The sequence below is a fragment of the Prionailurus viverrinus genome, chromosome D4, assembly GCF_022837055.1.
Source record: "Prionailurus viverrinus isolate Anna chromosome D4, UM_Priviv_1.0, whole genome shotgun sequence".
NCBI lineage: Eukaryota > Metazoa > Chordata > Mammalia > Carnivora > Felidae > Prionailurus > Prionailurus viverrinus.
In genome coordinates, this window is record NC_062573.1 from 58,990,737 (window position 1) to 59,008,600 (window position 17,864).

Genomic DNA, 17,864 nt, shown 5'->3' on the forward strand with positions numbered 1-17,864 from the left:
ATATATTTGGGGATAGATGTAGCGTAAGAGTATATGATCCAAGCATAAGAGGCTTTCATTATATTTTTTACAGAGTTGTAGTCTAGGAGAGAGGGCGAAGGCAAGAGAGGTGCATATGCAGTAAACCTGAACTGGAATCCTCAGAATCCAGGTTAAAAGGAGCCGCATACTCTATTCAGGGCTAGGGTGATCATGACGAAAGGCAAGCTGTCCATCAGCTATACACATTCAGAACATAGGAATACAGAGAACTTGGAAATTACAGGAGGTGATTTCAGGAGAAAAGGTAATAAGGGAAAACTTTTTTGTACTGCATCAAAAAAAAAAAAAAAACCCATGACACTATCCCAGAAAGAGACAAATGAGACAAACACTGGCTTCATTTTGTAAGGGGGGCTGGAAGCACTTTTTGAACACCAACAGCATGTGTGCTGCTGTGTGCTGAGATGGTGGGAAGATTCGTCTCATCTTATGACTCAAAGAGGAGCAGATGGTCTGTGGGAGCTGGAGAAGGACTTTCCCTCCTTGGTGGAGAATGGCACAGAGCTGAGGACTGGTAGCCACAGGGGGGTGGAGGGCTTGCATGGGTTTGAAGCCCAGTATGCACCAGGATGTAAAACAAGATGAGTAGTTGGGAGAAGAGCTCTCTTCTCAGCCTTGCGGGCAACTGAGTACTATTTAGGTCTTATATTTAACATGCTGTGCATTAACAGTAAGACCATTCACCACAGTATTGTTTGTGCATTAACAGTAAGACCATTCACCACAGTATTGTTTGGAAAAGCAGAAAGCTAGAAATCACCAAAATGTCCAGTGGTTGACAAGTGGTTAGTTGGTTGTGGGACACTCATATCCTGGAATATTCTGCAGTAGTTAAAAAAAAAAAAAACAAAACCTACATGTGTTGATAATAGAACTAGAGTCAGGACTATATTATTATTATTTTTTTAGTTTTTATTGTGGTTATTAATTTGATAGAGTGTGTGAGCAGGGGAGAGGGGCAGAGGGAGGGAGAGAGGAAGACACACACACACACACACACACACACACACACACAGAGAGAGAGAGAGAGAGAGAGAGAGAGAGAGAGAGAGAGAGAGGGAATCTTAAGCAGGCTCCACACTCAGCATGGAGCCCTATGCAGGGCTTGATCCCATGACCCTGGGATCATGACCTAAGCTGAAATCGAGTTGGATGCTCAACCAACTGAGCCACCCAGGCACCTCAGGTTATTAAGAGAACAATGGAAGGGACGGTATGTGGTGGAAACAAATTGACACGCACACTCACTCATGTGTATATACTTGTACTTGAGGGATGCTTTCTTGGAAGTGACTCATCTCTAGGTGGGGTTGTTATACCACAAGCCCCATGGAGATAATCTTCCAGGCATCCAGTGCTAGATATGGCTCCTTGGGGCTCATCCAATGCCCTGAGGAAATCAGTTGCCTTCTGCCATAACTTCATCTTCCATCTCTCCTTCAGACACTGATGGTCAACCCTGCTAAGGCTGAAATGATGTTATGAAATGTTATAAAATATGCAATGATTTCCATCAATCCCTCTCTTAAAAAAAATTGAGATATAATTCACATATCATAAAATTCACCATTTAAAAAAAGTTCAGGGGCATCTGAGTGGCTCAGTACAGTTAAGTGGCCAACTTGGGCTCAGGTCATGATCTCATGGTTTGTGAGTTCGAGCCCCACATCGGGCTTGCTGCTGTCAGCACAGAGTCCGCTTCAGATCCTCTGCTCCCTCTCTCTGCCCCTCCCCCACTTGTGTTCTCTCTCAAAATTAAACATTAAAAAAAAAAACTAAAAACAAGTATAATTCACTGGTTTTAGTATATTCATAAGGTTGTGTAACCATCACCAGTACCTAATTGCAGAATATTTGCATCACCCCCAAAAAAGATCCCACACCCACTAGCAGTGGTTTTCCATTTTTCCCTTCACTCCAGTCCCTGACAACCATTAATTTACTTCTTGTCTCTATCCATTTGCCTACTCCAACTATTTCCAATAAATGAAATCATACAGCACATGGCCTTTTGTGACTGGCTTCTTTCACTTAACATAATGTTTTCAAGAGTCATCTATTTTTGTAGCACATAACAGTACTTCATTCCTTTCTATGGTTGAATGATATTCCATTGCATGAATATAACACACTTTATTTATCCATTCATCTGCTGATGGACATTAGGGTTGTTCCTACTTTTGCTATTAAGGACAATGTTTCTATGAACATTTGTGTACACGTTTTTGGCTGGACTTATGTTTTCACTTTTCTTGGGTAAATACTTAGGAGTAGAGTTGCAGGGTTGTATGAGAACCCTATGTGCTACATTCTGAGGATCTACTAGACTGCTTTCTAAAGGAGCTGCACCAATTCACAATCCCACCAACAATGTACAAGGGTTCTAATTTCTCCAAATCCTCTGTGGCACTTGTTCCTATCTGACTTTTCAGGATAGCTGTCCTAGTAGGTATGAAGTGATACCTCACTGAAGTTTCAATTTGCACTTCCCTGATGGCTAATAATGTCACATTTTTTTATGTGCTTATTAGCCATTTGTATATCTTCTTTGGAGAAATGTCTATTTAAATCCTTTGCCCATTAAAAAAATCATTTGACAGAGAGAGAGAGAGAGAGAGAGAGAGAGAGAGAGAGAGAGAGAGAACGCACATGAATGGGGGAGAGGGGCAGAAGGAAAGAGAGGGAGAATCCCAAGCAGACTCCACACTCAGCATGGAGCCTGACACGGGGCTTGATCCCATGACCCTGGGATCATGACCTGAGGCAAAATCAAGAGTCAGATGCTCAACTGACTGAGCCACCCAGGTGCCCCTTTTTGCCCATTTTTAATTTGAGTTGTCTTTTGAGTTATAAGAGTTATAGGAGTTCTTTATATATACTGAATACTAGTCCCTCATATATGATTCACAAATATTTTCTCCCATTCTGTGGGTTGTCTTTTTAGTTTCTTGATGGAGTCCTTTGAAACACAAAAGTTTTTAATTTTTATGAAGTCCAATTTATTGATTTTTTTCCCCTTTGGTCACTTGTTCTTTAGTTTAAGAAACAGTTGCTTAATCCAAGGCCATGAAGATCTATACCTATGTTTTTAGCTCTTACATTTAGGGGTTTGATCCATGTTGAGTTAATTTTTGTATGTGGTATGAAGCAGAGGGTCTAACTTCATTTTGTGCATGTGGCTATCCAGTTACCCCATGGCCATTTGTTGAAAAGACTATTCTTTCTCCCATTGAATGGTCTTGGCACCCTTGTCAAAAACCAGCTGATCATAAACAGAAAGAACAGTTTGTTTCCAGACTCTCAATTTTATTCCATTGATCTATATGTCTGTCCTTATGCCAGTGTCACACTGTGTTGATTACTGTAGCTTTGTGGTAAGTACTGAAATTGAGAAGTATGAGTCCTCAATCTTTATCAAGATCATTTTGGTTATTCTGGGTCCCTTGAATTTCCATATGAACTTTAGGATCAGCTTGTCCATTTCTGAAAAAAAAAAAAGGCAGCTGGAATTTTGACACTGAGCATTGCCATTTTAACAATCTTAAGTCTTCCAATTCATGAAGACAAGATATTTTTCCATTTACTTCATTCTTCAGTTTCCTTCAACAATGTTTTGTAGTTTCCACTTTATTGCACTTCTTTTGTTAAATTTATTACTGTTTCATTACTTTTGATGTTATTGCAAATGAATGTTTTCTTAATTTCATTTTCAGATCATTTATAGCTAGTGTATAGAAACACAATGGACTTGTGTACATTGATCTTGTATCCCGCAACCTTATTGAACTTGTTTATTAGTTCTGCCAGTTTTTTGGAGAGAAAATTCCTTAGGATTTCCTATATATAAAATAATTTTGCCTGCAAAAAGAGATAGTTTTATTTCTTCCTTTCCAATCTGGATGCCTTCTATTTCACTTTTTTACCTAACTGCCTTGGCTAGAACCTCCAGTGCAATCTTGAACACAAGTATAATCCCTCTTTTTTATTCTTTATCTCCTCCACCACTGACTTGAAAGAGGAAGAAGCCCTTATAAAACTTAACACATAGAAGATTCTTTTTATGTGTCCTTGCAGCAGTCCAGTCAAATACCTATATTGGTTGTCAGCCATTCTTGGTCAAAACTATTGGCCAAAACACAAACTAAATGATGGTGTTGGGGGGAAGTGTACAGGGAGGATGAGAGTTTTTCTGAGCGGGCAACTAACACTCACTAGCCATAAATGTAGTGTACATCATGCTAGGATTGGCTGAGTGCGTGAGATATCCTCAGAGGCAAAATAAGAGTGAATTATTATAGACTGGTTTATATACATGAATTATTATTATACAGGACTAGTATTATGTTTTAGGAAAATATTTCACAGGCAAATAGTGTTATAATGAATCAGTCGCACACGGGGGAGCAATACAGAAGTATGCGTGTATACTTACAAAATTTATTTTTGGAAGGATTCACAAGAAAATGCTAGCAGAGATTATCGTAGGGTGAATGAAGACTGCAATGGTGGGGATGGAATTAACACCTTTCTAAACTGTCTGGGTTTTCCTCTTAGTACTTTTATTACAAAAACAAAACAAAACAAACCCACCCCCACACCATGGTTAACTAAGCAGTGATTATGAACTGCTTTATTTCTTCTTTAAGTTTTTCTATATTTAAAAAACCCTACTAAATGTAATTGTAAAAATGAAACACGATGTACAGTAAATATGTAATTAGGGGCCTATCAAGGAGAATTCTATCCCTCCCTTAGAAATACCTGAGTGATGAGTAACCAGGGAATGGTTCAGAAAAATGAACAGGGAGTGCTATTTGAGTTCAAATATTCAGGACATGTCTATCATCTTTGCCGGGTAAAAGAAGTGTGAACTGAGGGTGTCCCTCCAACAGGAAACAGGAACTGAGTGGGCAGCTCAGGGGGAGGGAGCTGGCCTTTGAGACAGGAAAGGGCAGAGTCTGTTTCTGGCTAGCTAAGAGCCTTAAGGTTTTTCAGAAAATGCTGGCACAGGTACAGCACCATCCTGTCACGAAAGGGTAGAAACCGTCTATACAGCTAGCTTGCTAGTGTGCGCAGCTCAAAAAAAGAGAACAAGACAGAAAAAATGGGGTGAAGGGGGTCCCGGGCTTGAGGATGGAGTGGAGGGTAGGAGTTCCAAGGTATGTATGTAGAGATCCCAGGAAGTGCACAGGCCAGTGCCAGCGGTCAGAACTCAGGTAAGAACGCTTGAAGCCATAGAGGCCAGAATTGTTTTCTCCTCAGGGCTGTGGTCAGATTCTGCACAGAATGCCAGGGGAACTGTACCAAGCGAGCAGCACCAGAGGGGACACCAGTGTGGCCCTGATGTACAGATGAGACCAAAAGTAGGTTCCAGGAAGGTATGAAGATTCCATTTGTCTTAGAAGCATTGCCGAGATAATTCTTGCCTCAAGCTATTAGTTTAAGCATCTTTGTTTAATGTTCAAACTTTTTGGGGGGGTTTGTTTTTGTTTTTAATCCCATCTTTTTCATTGGTAACCAGGCATTCTTACTCCCCCACCCCCTCTTTAAACATCCTCTTAACTTCTTGGGGCACCTGGGTGGCTCAGTCAGTTGAGTGTCCGACTTCGGCTCAGATCATGAGCTCACAGCTCGTGAGTTGGAGCCCCGCGTCAGGCTCTGTGCTGACAGCTCGGAGCCTGGAGCCTGCAGCCTGCTTCAGATTCTGTGCCTCCCTCTCTCTCTGCCCCAACCCACTCGCATTCTGTCTCTGACTCTCTCAAAAATAAATAAACATTAAAAAAATTTTTTTTAAAATCCTCTTAACTTCTTAATACAATTAACTTTTCGGGGTGCCTGGGTGGCTCAGTCGGTTAAGCATCCGACTTCAGCTCAGGTCGTGATCTCGTGGTTTGCGAGTTCAGGCCCCATGTTGGGCTCTGCACTGACAGCTCAGAGCCTGGAGCCTGCTTCAGATTCTCAGATTCTGCCCCTCCCCTGCTCTGTCTCTTTCTCTCAAAAATAAATAATGAAAAAAATTTAAGTTTATAAATTAACTTTTTGAACATTCTTGCCAATTCCAAGTTAATCAAGAGGAAAAGTAGTGTTTCCAGGCTCCAGTTGCTAAAGAGACAGGAGAAGAGTGCCTTTGTGTTTGCCAGAGGAGGACAGCAGCAGTGAGAGAAGAGACAGAAACCAGAACAAACCAGGAGAGAGAGTGGGGCTGGCTGCGAGGGCTGTGCCCTTGTGCCCTCCGTCACTCGTTGGGTAAATATTGACCAAGTGTCAGAGGGTCTATATGACAGTACCTAACATGTGTTGAGTGTTTACTGTAGGTTGAATCATTGGAAACTGACACTACTGAGCCATTTTAGATCTACCAAAATGGCAATTCTCTGTGACTCAACCCAATATATGTGTTCTAAGTGATTTGTACATATTCATCACATTATCCCTCTTACTCATCTATAAAGTAGAAACCATTGTGTTATCATCCCCATGTTAGAGTGAGGAGACCAAAGCTTATTATGCTGTGTACCTCTGTCAAGGTCACTCAGCAAGTGGAAGAGTCAGAACAGGACACAAATCCAGGCACTCTGGCTTCCTAAACCCTAGACTACTCTCTGGGGTTGAGACCTGAAGACTGACAAGCTCTGGAGAGGGTCCAGACCTTCATTTGCAGCTGTTGTTTCTCTAAAATGAGGCAGGACAGACCAGGCTTTGGTCAATAAGGAGCTGGGACTATTGCCTTTCACTCTGTTAAAGTCATAACAAACTTCACAAAGCCCACATATTCAACCACTTCCTTTAGTGGGTCAATCCAATCCTTATCTGCAATCAGAGAAAGCTTTACATCCTATTATTAGGAGCCTTCTCTGAAGTTGTATGGACTCTCCAACCAGTTTTGAATAGCCCCAAATGAGCCACTTAGAGCCCTAGGCCAACCAGGAAGAGGATCCTAAGCTCTTCTAAATTCAGGTGTGGGTTCCTGAAATGGCTTCTAGTCTCTGTCTCTCTGATCATGTGTGATCTCACAGGCTGGGTAATCTTCCCAGAACTCTCATTTTCATTATGTCATTCTTGGAACTGAAAATAGCTCCCCAATGCCTGGATGGTCACGTGCAAACTTTTGAATCTGGCATCTAAGGAACTCCATTACTTAGCCTGTCCTTCCCTGGCCCCCTTCAGTCTCATGGGGTTCCTGATGGCTATCCTTTCCAGGAAGCTCATTCTCACTTTAATGTCCATTTCCACAATTAATTCACTGTTTATGCCTGCCATGCTTTGCTCCTTGAGTTCCCTTCCTTCCAGCTCTTTCCCAGTCTCAATGTTAGCCTTTCTTTCCATCCCAGTTCAAACCTCACATCTTCCCAGCCACCCTTTCTAGCTAAACCTGCCAACAGTAATCTCCCAGTCCTTAGAACTCTGAGGATACAGCCTAGGGTTTTTCTATCTACTGTCTTCTGACCAATATTTCAACGCTGCAAATAATATAGAAAGAACCTCAGGGACAGAGATCATTGTTGTCTAGGACATTCATTTCTTCAACATTTATTGAGTATCCATTTAGTGCCAAACCCTGTGGTATACAGAGGTGAAGAAGTCCCTGGATTCACAAGGCTCATGACTCAGAAGAAAGTTGCATTAGGTTGGACCATATGAAACTAATGTGTTTGTAGGTTAAAAAGGGTTGATAATTGGCAATATAGCATGGCTCATTCTGAATTTAATTATCAAATAATGTAGTAAGATGAGGGATGGAGATACAACCAGAGCATTTAGGGGGTACAGATGAGGGTCACATGCTTATATTGTCAGGAGAGAGCCTGAGACTTTTGGAATGTGGTGATATCTGTGTTGAATCATGATGATTTGGGGTCATACAATAAGGGGAGGACATTCTAATAGAGACCACATGAAAACAAGGCAAGGAGGTTAAGAAAGAACAGGCAGACAGTAGATGTTATGGGCTGCATTACATTTCTCCAAAATTTTTATGTTGAAGCCCTAACCCGCCCTACTTCAGAATGCAACTAGATTTAGACACAGGGCCTTTAAAGGGCTAGTTAAGTTAAAATGAGGCATTTGGTTGGTACCCTTTACAAGGAGAGGAGATTAGGACACACAGAGAGACACCAGGAATGCAGGCACACAAAGGAAAGACCATGTGTGGGCTCAGAGAGGAGAGGTTGCAGAAGAAGCCACACCTGCTAACACTTTGATCTTGGACTTCTAGCCTCCAGAAGCATAAGAAATAAATTTCCACATACCAGTCTGTGATATTTTGTTATGGAAGCTCTGGCAAACTAATACTGTAGGGTTCTATATGACCTCAGTGAGGGGGCTGGGGTGAAGCAAAAAATGGCAAGAGAAGGGACTGTAAAAAACAGGTAGGAGTGGTGGCATGCAGGGCTGTGCCCGCTGTATTAAGGAACTTGGAAGTTTTTCCAGGAGGTGAAGGGAAGCTTTTGGAGAGTTTTAAGTAAGGAGGTGGTGGAATTAGAAGGTGTTTCAGGGAAAGCTCCACGGTGGCAGTGAGGAAGGCGGACTTGACGACTAGAGACAGAAAGAACAATTCGGGAGCTGTTGGATTGGTGCCAGCGAGTTAAGTTCTAACCAGGGAGACAGCAGTATTAGGAGTGGAGAAGGGCCCAACTGAGAACACTTGTGAGAGAAGTTCATAGTGATGACTTAAACCCTCCCAGGGCAAGGAGGAGAGAGGAGGGAGGAATTGGAAGACCCCCATTTTCGACCTGGGATGAACGTGAGAACCTGAGCCACCACTGATGGGCTCACCACCATAGGAGGTGAGCAGATGGGGCCCATGGGACAGGGTTACCAGTGTGAGATGGCTGTAGGGCCAGCAGGAAAAGAGGATGTCAAGTGGGCAGCTAAGCAGTCACATGTGATCTTTAAGAGAGAGTGGGGCTGGCCTGGGGATGTGTGAGCCTCCAGCACAGAGAGGAGGTATAGTCAGCAGTGCCCATGCCCCACTCACATTCTGTGGGGCCTTTTTATTATCTGTGTGCACATTAGCTCTTGTCCTGCTCTCCATGACTCTGTCAGATGTGGCTCTCTGGTTGCCTGAGGTTCTTCTACCTGTAAACACAAGAGACAGAAGTACCTCGGGATGTACATCTGTCCAAGCAATGAGGACAGGCAAAGGGATGTACACACGCTGAGCCACACCCTGGTGGGGACAACTCTGAGACTGACCTGCACTGCCTCCACAGCAATCCTATGTGACTTGACTTGATATCCTGGCTTGGCCTCCTTTCCTTCTCCTCACTTCTACTTCCCCTCCTGGGAACACTTCCTAATAAATCTCTTCCCCATGAATCTTGTCTCAGGGTCTGCTTCTGGGGAATCCCACCTAAGGCAGGGGGTGTAGATGAGACTACTCCAGAGGAATGAGACTACTCTAAGAGTGGAGCCCCCAAGAAAACAAGAACTCTGAAGAAGAGCCAGAAGAGGTAAGCCAGGCAACTGAGATCCCCAGAAGGCAAGAGTTATCAATAGTATCAAACAAAGCAGAGGAGTTCCAATAATATAAAGACCGGAATACATTTACAGAATCTGGTGGTCTTAAGGGCAAAATGGCCTTAGGAAAAAAGTTTCCCTAGACTCATGACCCCAGCCCATGGCCCAAAGTGATGGCAACTTCATTCTCCCTTCATATATGGATCCCCTCCCCCCTTCCCTTCTTCCTTATGGGCAGAAGGTTTAAAGCTCACCTAGGTATATGCAAGTTCTAGACTTGTGTCGATGCACATGCATTTCCACTTCTACCTCTGGAACTAGAAATTTGTCTGTAACTGTATTAAGACTGACAGGTTGCCTTCAGGCATCTGAGAGGTCAGGGAGAAATGGATGTTGATGCATTTATAGAATTGAAGGGAGAACATGGCTGATGGCTTCAGTTTTCCCTGGGGAACAGGAGGCAAGAGAAGAGAGAGCAGGAAAGGTCTGGAATAAACACTGAAGACCATGGGGAAGGGAGCTGCCCAGGAAAGAGTGAACAGATTTGTTCCCAGGCTGTGGGGCTGGTGGAGACTGAGGTGGGCACGCTGGGAGTCTTGGCCCCAGGATGGAGGAGCGGCGGAGGCTGAGCCTCTGGGCTGGAGGTGGGTGCGTGACGGCAACAAGGGACTCTGGAAGGACGGGAGCTTTCCCATGAGGCAGCTTTGTGTGGCTACGAGTGGCTGAGTTCCCACATGTGGGTGGGAAAAGACTGCTGTGTTCTTCAAGGATCAGAAATAAAAATTTTGAGAAAAACTTTAAAGGCAAAAGCTTCATGCATACCAGAGGTGTACACATAGACTGATTTCAAAAGTCTTACTGTTTTATTATTATTTTTTTTAATGTTTACTTATTTTTGAGTGAGAGAGAGAGAGAGAGAGAGAGAGAGAGAGAGAGAGAGAGAGAAAAGACAGAGAGCAAGCAGGGAGGAGCAGAGAGAGAGGGAGACAGAATCTGAAGCAGGCTCCAGGCTCTGACCTGTCAGCACAGAGCCCGATGGCAGGGGTCGAACTCACTGTGAGAGCCGCGAGAACCGTTTGATCATGACCTGAGCCAAAGTTGGACGCTTAACCCACCGAGCCACCCAGGTGCCCCCAAAGTCTTACTGTTTTAAATGGAACATCCAGTGTTCAGGTGTCACACAAACCCACAGAACCAACGGCATGGCACGCACACTTCGTCTTGGCTGTGGAGAGCTGCATACGTGGGGTTCCCCCCATTATTATGGGATGTCTTTTCGACCAGGGAATGAGACATTTATGAGGAAAGTAGGAAAAGATATTGGTGTTTCTCTAGAATTATATCGTCTGTGGAAGCAGCAGCTAGGAGAAAGAGCCACATCAGACTCTGGGCCTGTCAGCGCCTTCTCAACATGACATATTTTCACGTTTTTCTCAGCATGAGCTTGACTTTAACAATGAATCCAGAAAAGAGGGGAAGTGATAATAAATCACAAACAATAAAAACCAACAGAGATTTCTCCTGACCCTGCCACTGTAGCTCTTCCGTCCCGCAGACCTGTCAGAGTATACTAACACTCACAGGGTAAAGCTCTTTAGAGAGAGAATGCCAGAATCCAGCAGCACCCCAGGGACCAAAGGCATGGGAGTCTTACAGAAGGCCCTTCGCATCTTCCCTGGCAAGAGTCACGACTGCTGCACAGTCAAGAGTGGGGCGGGGGTGGAAACAACAGGAGAGCAGAGTGGTGGCGGCCAGGCAGAGTAGGACAGCAGTAAGATCAGCTTTGCCTCGTACAGTTCTGTCCAGGGTCAGTGGACAGATGAGGCGGGGGGGGGGGGGTCTGGGGAGAGTCGCCAGGCTCTCATCTATGGGAAAAGCATCTTTAATAATTAACAAATGAGAAAAGACATGGAATGAGTAATGTGACCCCTAGCATTTTGAAACTATGAGCAAATCGTCATGCCGCAAGAGCCTGCCGCCACATTACAGGCTCCCCAGCCAAGGAACGCTGAGAAGGAAAACACAGGAACTGTTGTAACCAAATGAAATCTTACAACCAAGTCAATCCAGGACATATCCGATGAGAGCCATGTTCAACACCGGGTGTATGGAAGACACAATTGGGAAACAGTTATAACATTAGCACGTCAGAGCCAAATACAATTTTAGTTTTTCTCTTCTCACTCTGTTAATACTCCAATATCTATAATCAACACAATGTTGAGGTTTTTTTTTTTCTTATAGCTACTGAAATAATCAGACACATGCATTCATGTGTAAAAGACAAAGATGCTTGGCCCAAGGATACTTTTTTCTTTTAAGTTTTTTATTTATTTTGAAAAAGAGAGAGAGAACGCAGGGGAAGGGCAGAGAGAGAGGGAGGGAGAGAATCGCAAGCAGGCTCCACGCTGTCAGTGCAGAGTCCAACACGGGGCTCAAACTCACCAACAGTGAGGTCATGACCTGAGCCGAAATCAACAGTCAGATGCTTAACCAATTCAGCCACCTAGGCGCCCCTAATGATAATTTTTTTAACCCTAACCTTCGTATCCTTCCATGGTTCAAGATACCTTCAGGGTTTGTTTTTTGTTTTTTGTCTTTTTTTAAAAATGCAACTAAATGCTATACCGAGTTCCTTGAAAGCAGAGAGAGAGAGAGACTAGGGAAAAGAGGGTCGTTTCCATCCCTAGGTTTCAATCTCTGCTCTGCTCTTTATCAGCTGTATGATGTTGGACACCTTAATCTCTCTTTCTGAGCTGTGAGTCATCTAAGTGAAGATGTTGAATAGCCAGCAGGAGGGGTGGGGAAGGGCTGGCATCAGAGCAGAAGGAAATCAGGGAGAGTGTGACACACAGAAGCCAAGTGCAGAAAGTGGTTTTAGAAGGAGGGAGTGGTCAACCATGTTGAAAGCTACTGCAAAGATGAGTAAGAAAAGTTTCCATTTTGTCTGTCAACACCAAGGAATGAGGAACGTAGCAAGACACAAACCAAACTTCTAAATTGTTGTTGGTCCATCATTTCAAGACCATGGGGTATCTTGAAAGAGAGGGAGGAGAAAGATAGCGTCTTTGATTATGGTCTTGTCTTAAGCGATTTCTTTGCATATTAAACTAAAATAAAACCTGAGAACAAATTCTCATAACTCTGATTCTTTTTTTCTTTTTCACTTTCAGTTATTTCTAGGCTCTCCGTTCCCATTTAAGGGAGAATTCCACAGGATGGGAGTAAACTAAACCTAGACTATGTAACTCGGGGCAGGTTCAGAAACATCTCATCTCCACCGTAAGCGCATCTGATAGCCCTGGTTTCTATACTGATGTGCAACAAATCTTTCAAATGCAGCCATTTCATGGTTTGCCTAAATTTAGGCAAACACGATTTCTGAATACTAAGACAAAAACAAATGCCATAATAAGCTTTCCAGCACAAGGGTCTAAATATAGTGTATTTCTTCTCCTGGCTCTATACACACAGGAAAAGCTCTTGGCCCTCAGAGGCTGGATTGATCACAGCCCCATGGAGTGCAGAGATAAGGCTCTCCTCATGTGTGTGATGACTTCTCTGTGTGCGGTTGGCCTGCTTATAAATTGGGAGCACATTTCATCAACTCACGTTCATTACGATGCCCCAACCCCCTTCCACACTGATTTCTAGAGTTCCTCTGCTGGCTCCCCACCTTCCTCCAACCTCCTCCCTTGCCGTCCTCTCTCCCTGGTGATTTCAATGTGCTCAGTTTTAAGTATTTATAGTCTGAATGTTCCAATCTCTCCAGTGAGCTGCTGACTTGTAGACCCCACTGAGTTCTCAATATTGAGTATCTATTTGGCATCCCAAACTTAACACATACAAAACTGGGATTTTTATTTTTCCTTCCGGTATCTCGGTTGTCTCATCAAATGGCCTCACCGTCTACCCAGCTGCTCAAGTCAAAAGCCTGGAATCATTCTGGACACTCCCATCTCCCTCTTCTCCACATTCAATGACCAAAGATCCGGCAGCTCCACCACCCAAACCTGTCTCAAATGGGTCTATTCCTTGCATCTGCCCCCCACCCCCAGGATCTCCTGCATGGATAACTGCAAGTTCTAACCCTTCTCCTTGCCATCCCTCTGCTGCCTGTAGCCCACCGCCCCCCAACTGCCAGAGCAGCACTGAAAACACAAGACAGATCATGACCCTTCCCTGCTGCAGGCACTTGGAGTAAGGCTTGCTGACCTGACTCCTGCCTGCCTCTCTCTGCCCATCTGGCCCCACCATCCCTCTGGCACCAGCATGTCAGGCCCTTTCCTACTTCAAGCCTTCATGGTCCTCGGAGACACCTTCCCTTCGTGCCACTTCTCAGCATAACTAGCTGTGAATATGACAGAGTCCCGCTAAGTCGAAGCTCCATGAGATCAGGGACGCTGTCCATATCAGTCCCACGGGAGGTATAGCCGTCCCACTGGCTGAGCGCAGAGGTGTACAAACAGTGGTGTTGGGTGGGGGACGCGGGGCTCCTGGCTCTGGCTTTGGCTCTGGCTCTGGCTCTCCTAAACAATGGATGAGTCAGCGGACCGCAGAGGTTTGCGTGCGAGCTGGGGGGACTTGTCTGTGGGAAGAGTGGCCACGCCCAGGCTGCAGTGCTGCTCAAAAGCACCAGCCAGCCTCCCTGGGGTCGGGCTGGGCCCCATGCATTTCCCTCAGACTTAGCCTCAGTGGACACTAACTGTGGAGTGGGGGTGTTCATTTAAAAACAACAACAACTGAACCATTTCAGGCCGGCCCTGCTGGGGAGGCGGACTGGCCTTCAGGGTCGTTATCAAAAATGAGGGGCTATTGCTGGATGGCTGCCTTCCCACCTGTCAGACTGAGGATTCCACATGCTTGGCTCTAGCAGGATGAAAGCTTCTGTTGTCATAGCAATCGTGGCGTTCCTAGGGCCTAGGCTTCGGGTTTCAGAATAACAACTATTTAGAGAAGTGAAGGAAATGAGCAAAGCAGAGAGGGGCAAAAAGCAGAAAAAGCGCAAGAAGTAATCCTACAAGTAAGTACTACAAGTCACACTCTGAAAACAAAACTCAGGAGCTAGGAGTAGAATCTTCCCCAGGCACAGGAGCGGCCTCCTGCTGGGAAGACGGGAAACAAAAGGCCCCATTGACACAAACATCTGTTATTACTAAACACTTAGGAATCAAGTTTTTCCTAAAGTTTTTTTTTTTTTTTTTTGGCTTTTATTATTTATTTATTTATTTATTTATTTATTTATTTACTTATTATTTTGTCAGGTCATCAGACCCCAACCTTGTCTGAGTCCTCAGCCACCACATAAAGTGACTCTTAGAACGTCAAATGAAGAATTTGGTCCTGGAAACGGCCTTGTGTTAGTTTTTTCCTGGCCAGAGACACCAGAAAAATGTCAGAAGGCAAAGCCCTGAAAGACGCAAAACAACAATCACATCCCTGGGATGGGGAGGGTGGTGGTGACCTAACCCAATTTGATTTAAAAAGGAAACGCAGCAGATTTCACAGATGGCCAGGAGGTGGCTGGAAGGAGAGAAGGAAGGAGGTGGCAGGCAGAGGATGAGAAGGTAAAGAGATCACCTGGCGCTTTACCTCAACACCTGCATCTCCTCCGGGGAGTTCCGCACCTCGTCCTGGAGACGACACCAGCGTAGACAAGCCTTCAGCTCCTGCTGCTCCTGGGCCTCGTGGGGGTCCAGCTGCTTGGGCCACAGACACACAAACACATGTGCACAAAACACGGTCACTGTTGTCCTTGTGTGGGTCACAGCCGCCCAAAGCAGCAGCTTGCTCAGTTTCAGGGTGATGGTCTCTCCACCGTGCCTTGTGCCCCACCAGAAAAGTCAGAGGGCAGAGGGGGTCTGGCGGGTCCTCAAAGAGCCAGCTGCTCACTCTTCTGCTGGTGACAGAGCTGGGCCTGGCTGTTTGGAAGGCGCCCCCTGGTCCTAGACCCACCCTTCACACAACCCTGGCCCCAAGAGAGCAGGCTTCCCTAGGGGGCCATTTCCACTCTGATTCCATCCAGACCTTTCCTGCTTTGTCTTTCTGCACAGGGTGGGGCAGGTCCCCTCCATTTACCTCCTACTTTTCCCAGCCCTCAGTTTTGTTAAGGGCTGTTTACAGTGGAGCCTGCTAATGCAGCCCAGATGATTCTGTCTGCATATAACCAGAAAGAGTGTACTGCCTGGACTGAGTCTGGGGGAGGGGAGCACCATCACTCCCTGCCCTGCTAGTGAGAATCGGGCAGCTGTCACTGGGCTCATGAGGCCCTTCGGCTAAAGTCTCTGTAAGGGACGGCAGCAGAACATCCACTAGGGAGGGAAATGTCAGTATCAACAGGCATTTCTGGAAACTAAAGAGCCTTAATGGCTCATTCAACAGATATTTACTGAGTCTCTGCCAGGCCCTGGGTACATTACGGACACAGTCTGTACTCCAGGAAGACTGATAAGAACACCAGCCATTAGAGTGCAGTCATGGTAGAGGTTAAGGAAGAATCTAGATGCCCTCTGGCCAGCCAGGTGAGTCAGAAGGCTTTCCTGAGGAGGTGCTGGGGCCTGTGCTGATCCCCAGGGACAGGAGGAGTCAGCCAGGGGAGGAGGAATTTCAGGCAGAGGGAAAGCATGTGCAAGGTTCATGGGGCCTAGAAAGAGTGTGATGTGTTTACAGAATGGTGAAGGATATGGTCAGGCTGGGAGCATGCTATTATTGGGGAGGTGTCAAGTAGCCAGCAGAGGCCAGATGATCAATAGGTTCTGTGTGCTCTGTTGCTATGGAAAATTCGTATGTTGAAGCCCTAACCTCCAATGTGACTCTATTTGGAGACGGGACCTTTAAGTAGGTAATTAAGGTTAATGAGGTTATTAGGATGGGCCCTGGTCCAACAGGAATGGGGTCCCTACAAGTAGAGGAAGACACGCCAGAGCTCTCTCTCCACATGTGCAGAGGAGAGGCCATGGAAGGACATAGTGAGAGGTGACCATCACCAAGCTAGGAGAGAAAGGTCTCCCCAGAACTCAAGCCTATCAGCACATTGACCTTGGATTTTTAGCCTCCAGAACTATGAGAAAACAAGTGTTGTTTAAGCCTCCCAGTCTGTGGCATTGTGTTATGGCAGCCTGAGCTAAGACACCTGTGAAGGAGTTTAGATTTTTATCAGGGTTGATGACAAGTTATATGATACAATCTTGCAGCTAACTCAATTCACTTCTCCCTATGGAATGCCACTTTGTATCTCCTCATTCAGTGACTTCCCCCTCCCCACTTTGCCCTGCTTGCTAATGTTCAGTGCTGCACAGCACAGTCATCTGGGCAGCCAAGTGGCCAGTGTGCCTCATGACCTCTTCCCTGGTGACATCCACTGCTGGCCAGGAGAGTCCTGTGAGCCGGTGCACCCTTCCCTGCCCCAAAGAGCCCTCCTCTCATGCTTGGGAGGTCTGCTGCACACACTCAGACCTCCCTTCAAGGAAGGAGCTACAGTGATCCACGTGCTCTGGAAATGTTTCCAAACTTTGTGCTAAAATCTGGAATGGCCACTTTATTTCAGACCAAAGTGTTTTCACATATAGAAGAGTTATTGCCCAGAGAGTAAAGGATGATGAGGTGGGTTGTCTCCTGCGCCAGGTTAAGGGGAAAGGAGGGATAAAGAAACCTCAACTCCTGCTTTCCCTTTGAGGCCCATGTCAGAAGTCACCTCCTCCAAGAAGACTTTCTGGATCAGCTCAGACCTGACCTCTCCCACCTTTGAAGCCATACAATATTCGGTGTTTACCTCTCTCTTCTAACTTATTGTCTACTGTGTGCTTTTCTTATCTTCACAGTTCAACTATGACCTCTTTCAGAGCAGGGTTGTGTCTTACCCATCTTATTATCTCTACAGGTCTAACACAGATGGACACACAGAAGGTATGCAGCTGTGAGATGAGGCCAGACTGGCTTCATGTCTCTGCTAGTGGAGATGAACATATTCAGGGCAGTAAGAGGCAGGACCTATGCAATGAGACTCAGGCGTGATCCCCTGAAACTATGGGCAGGGGCAAAGCCAAAGGAGGAGCGCTTCGTGGGGATGGAGATGATGAACAGAGAGATCATCATTACATGCCTGAAATAAATTTCACACTTATCAAGAATAGCACAAATCTGATTGTCTCAGGACAGAAGCACCTGAGAAAAGGGATGTTGACAGAGGCTCATTGATATTAGCCTATTTAACCCTTGCTAAATGTCTACTGTGCGTCATATGGTGGAAAATACAAAGAGAAAGAGAGCAGAAAAGGAGAACTGGTATTTCTTGCACAAGCTCCATGTGTCATTCATAATTTTCCCATTCACAGTGCAAATGTTTATTCTTATACCCATTTTCC

General features: G+C 45.3%; 1 protein-coding gene across 6 annotated transcripts in view; it reads right to left on the bottom strand.

Annotated features, from left to right (window-relative positions):
* AOPEP (aminopeptidase O (putative)) overlaps positions 1-17,864 on the bottom strand; it is a 349,846-nt gene that overhangs the window by 139,632 nt on the left and 192,350 nt on the right. For 5 of the 6 annotated variants that reach the window (XM_047829009.1, XM_047829006.1, XM_047829007.1 and 2 more), the window contains exon 8: positions 15,094-15,200. In XM_047829009.1, coding sequence (XP_047684965.1) covers positions 15,094-15,200 — 107 coding nt within the window. Of the gene's footprint in view, positions 1-1,229; positions 1,511-15,093; positions 15,201-17,864 lie in introns of those variants that run through there. The other variant, XM_047829011.1, reaches the window with a different exon arrangement.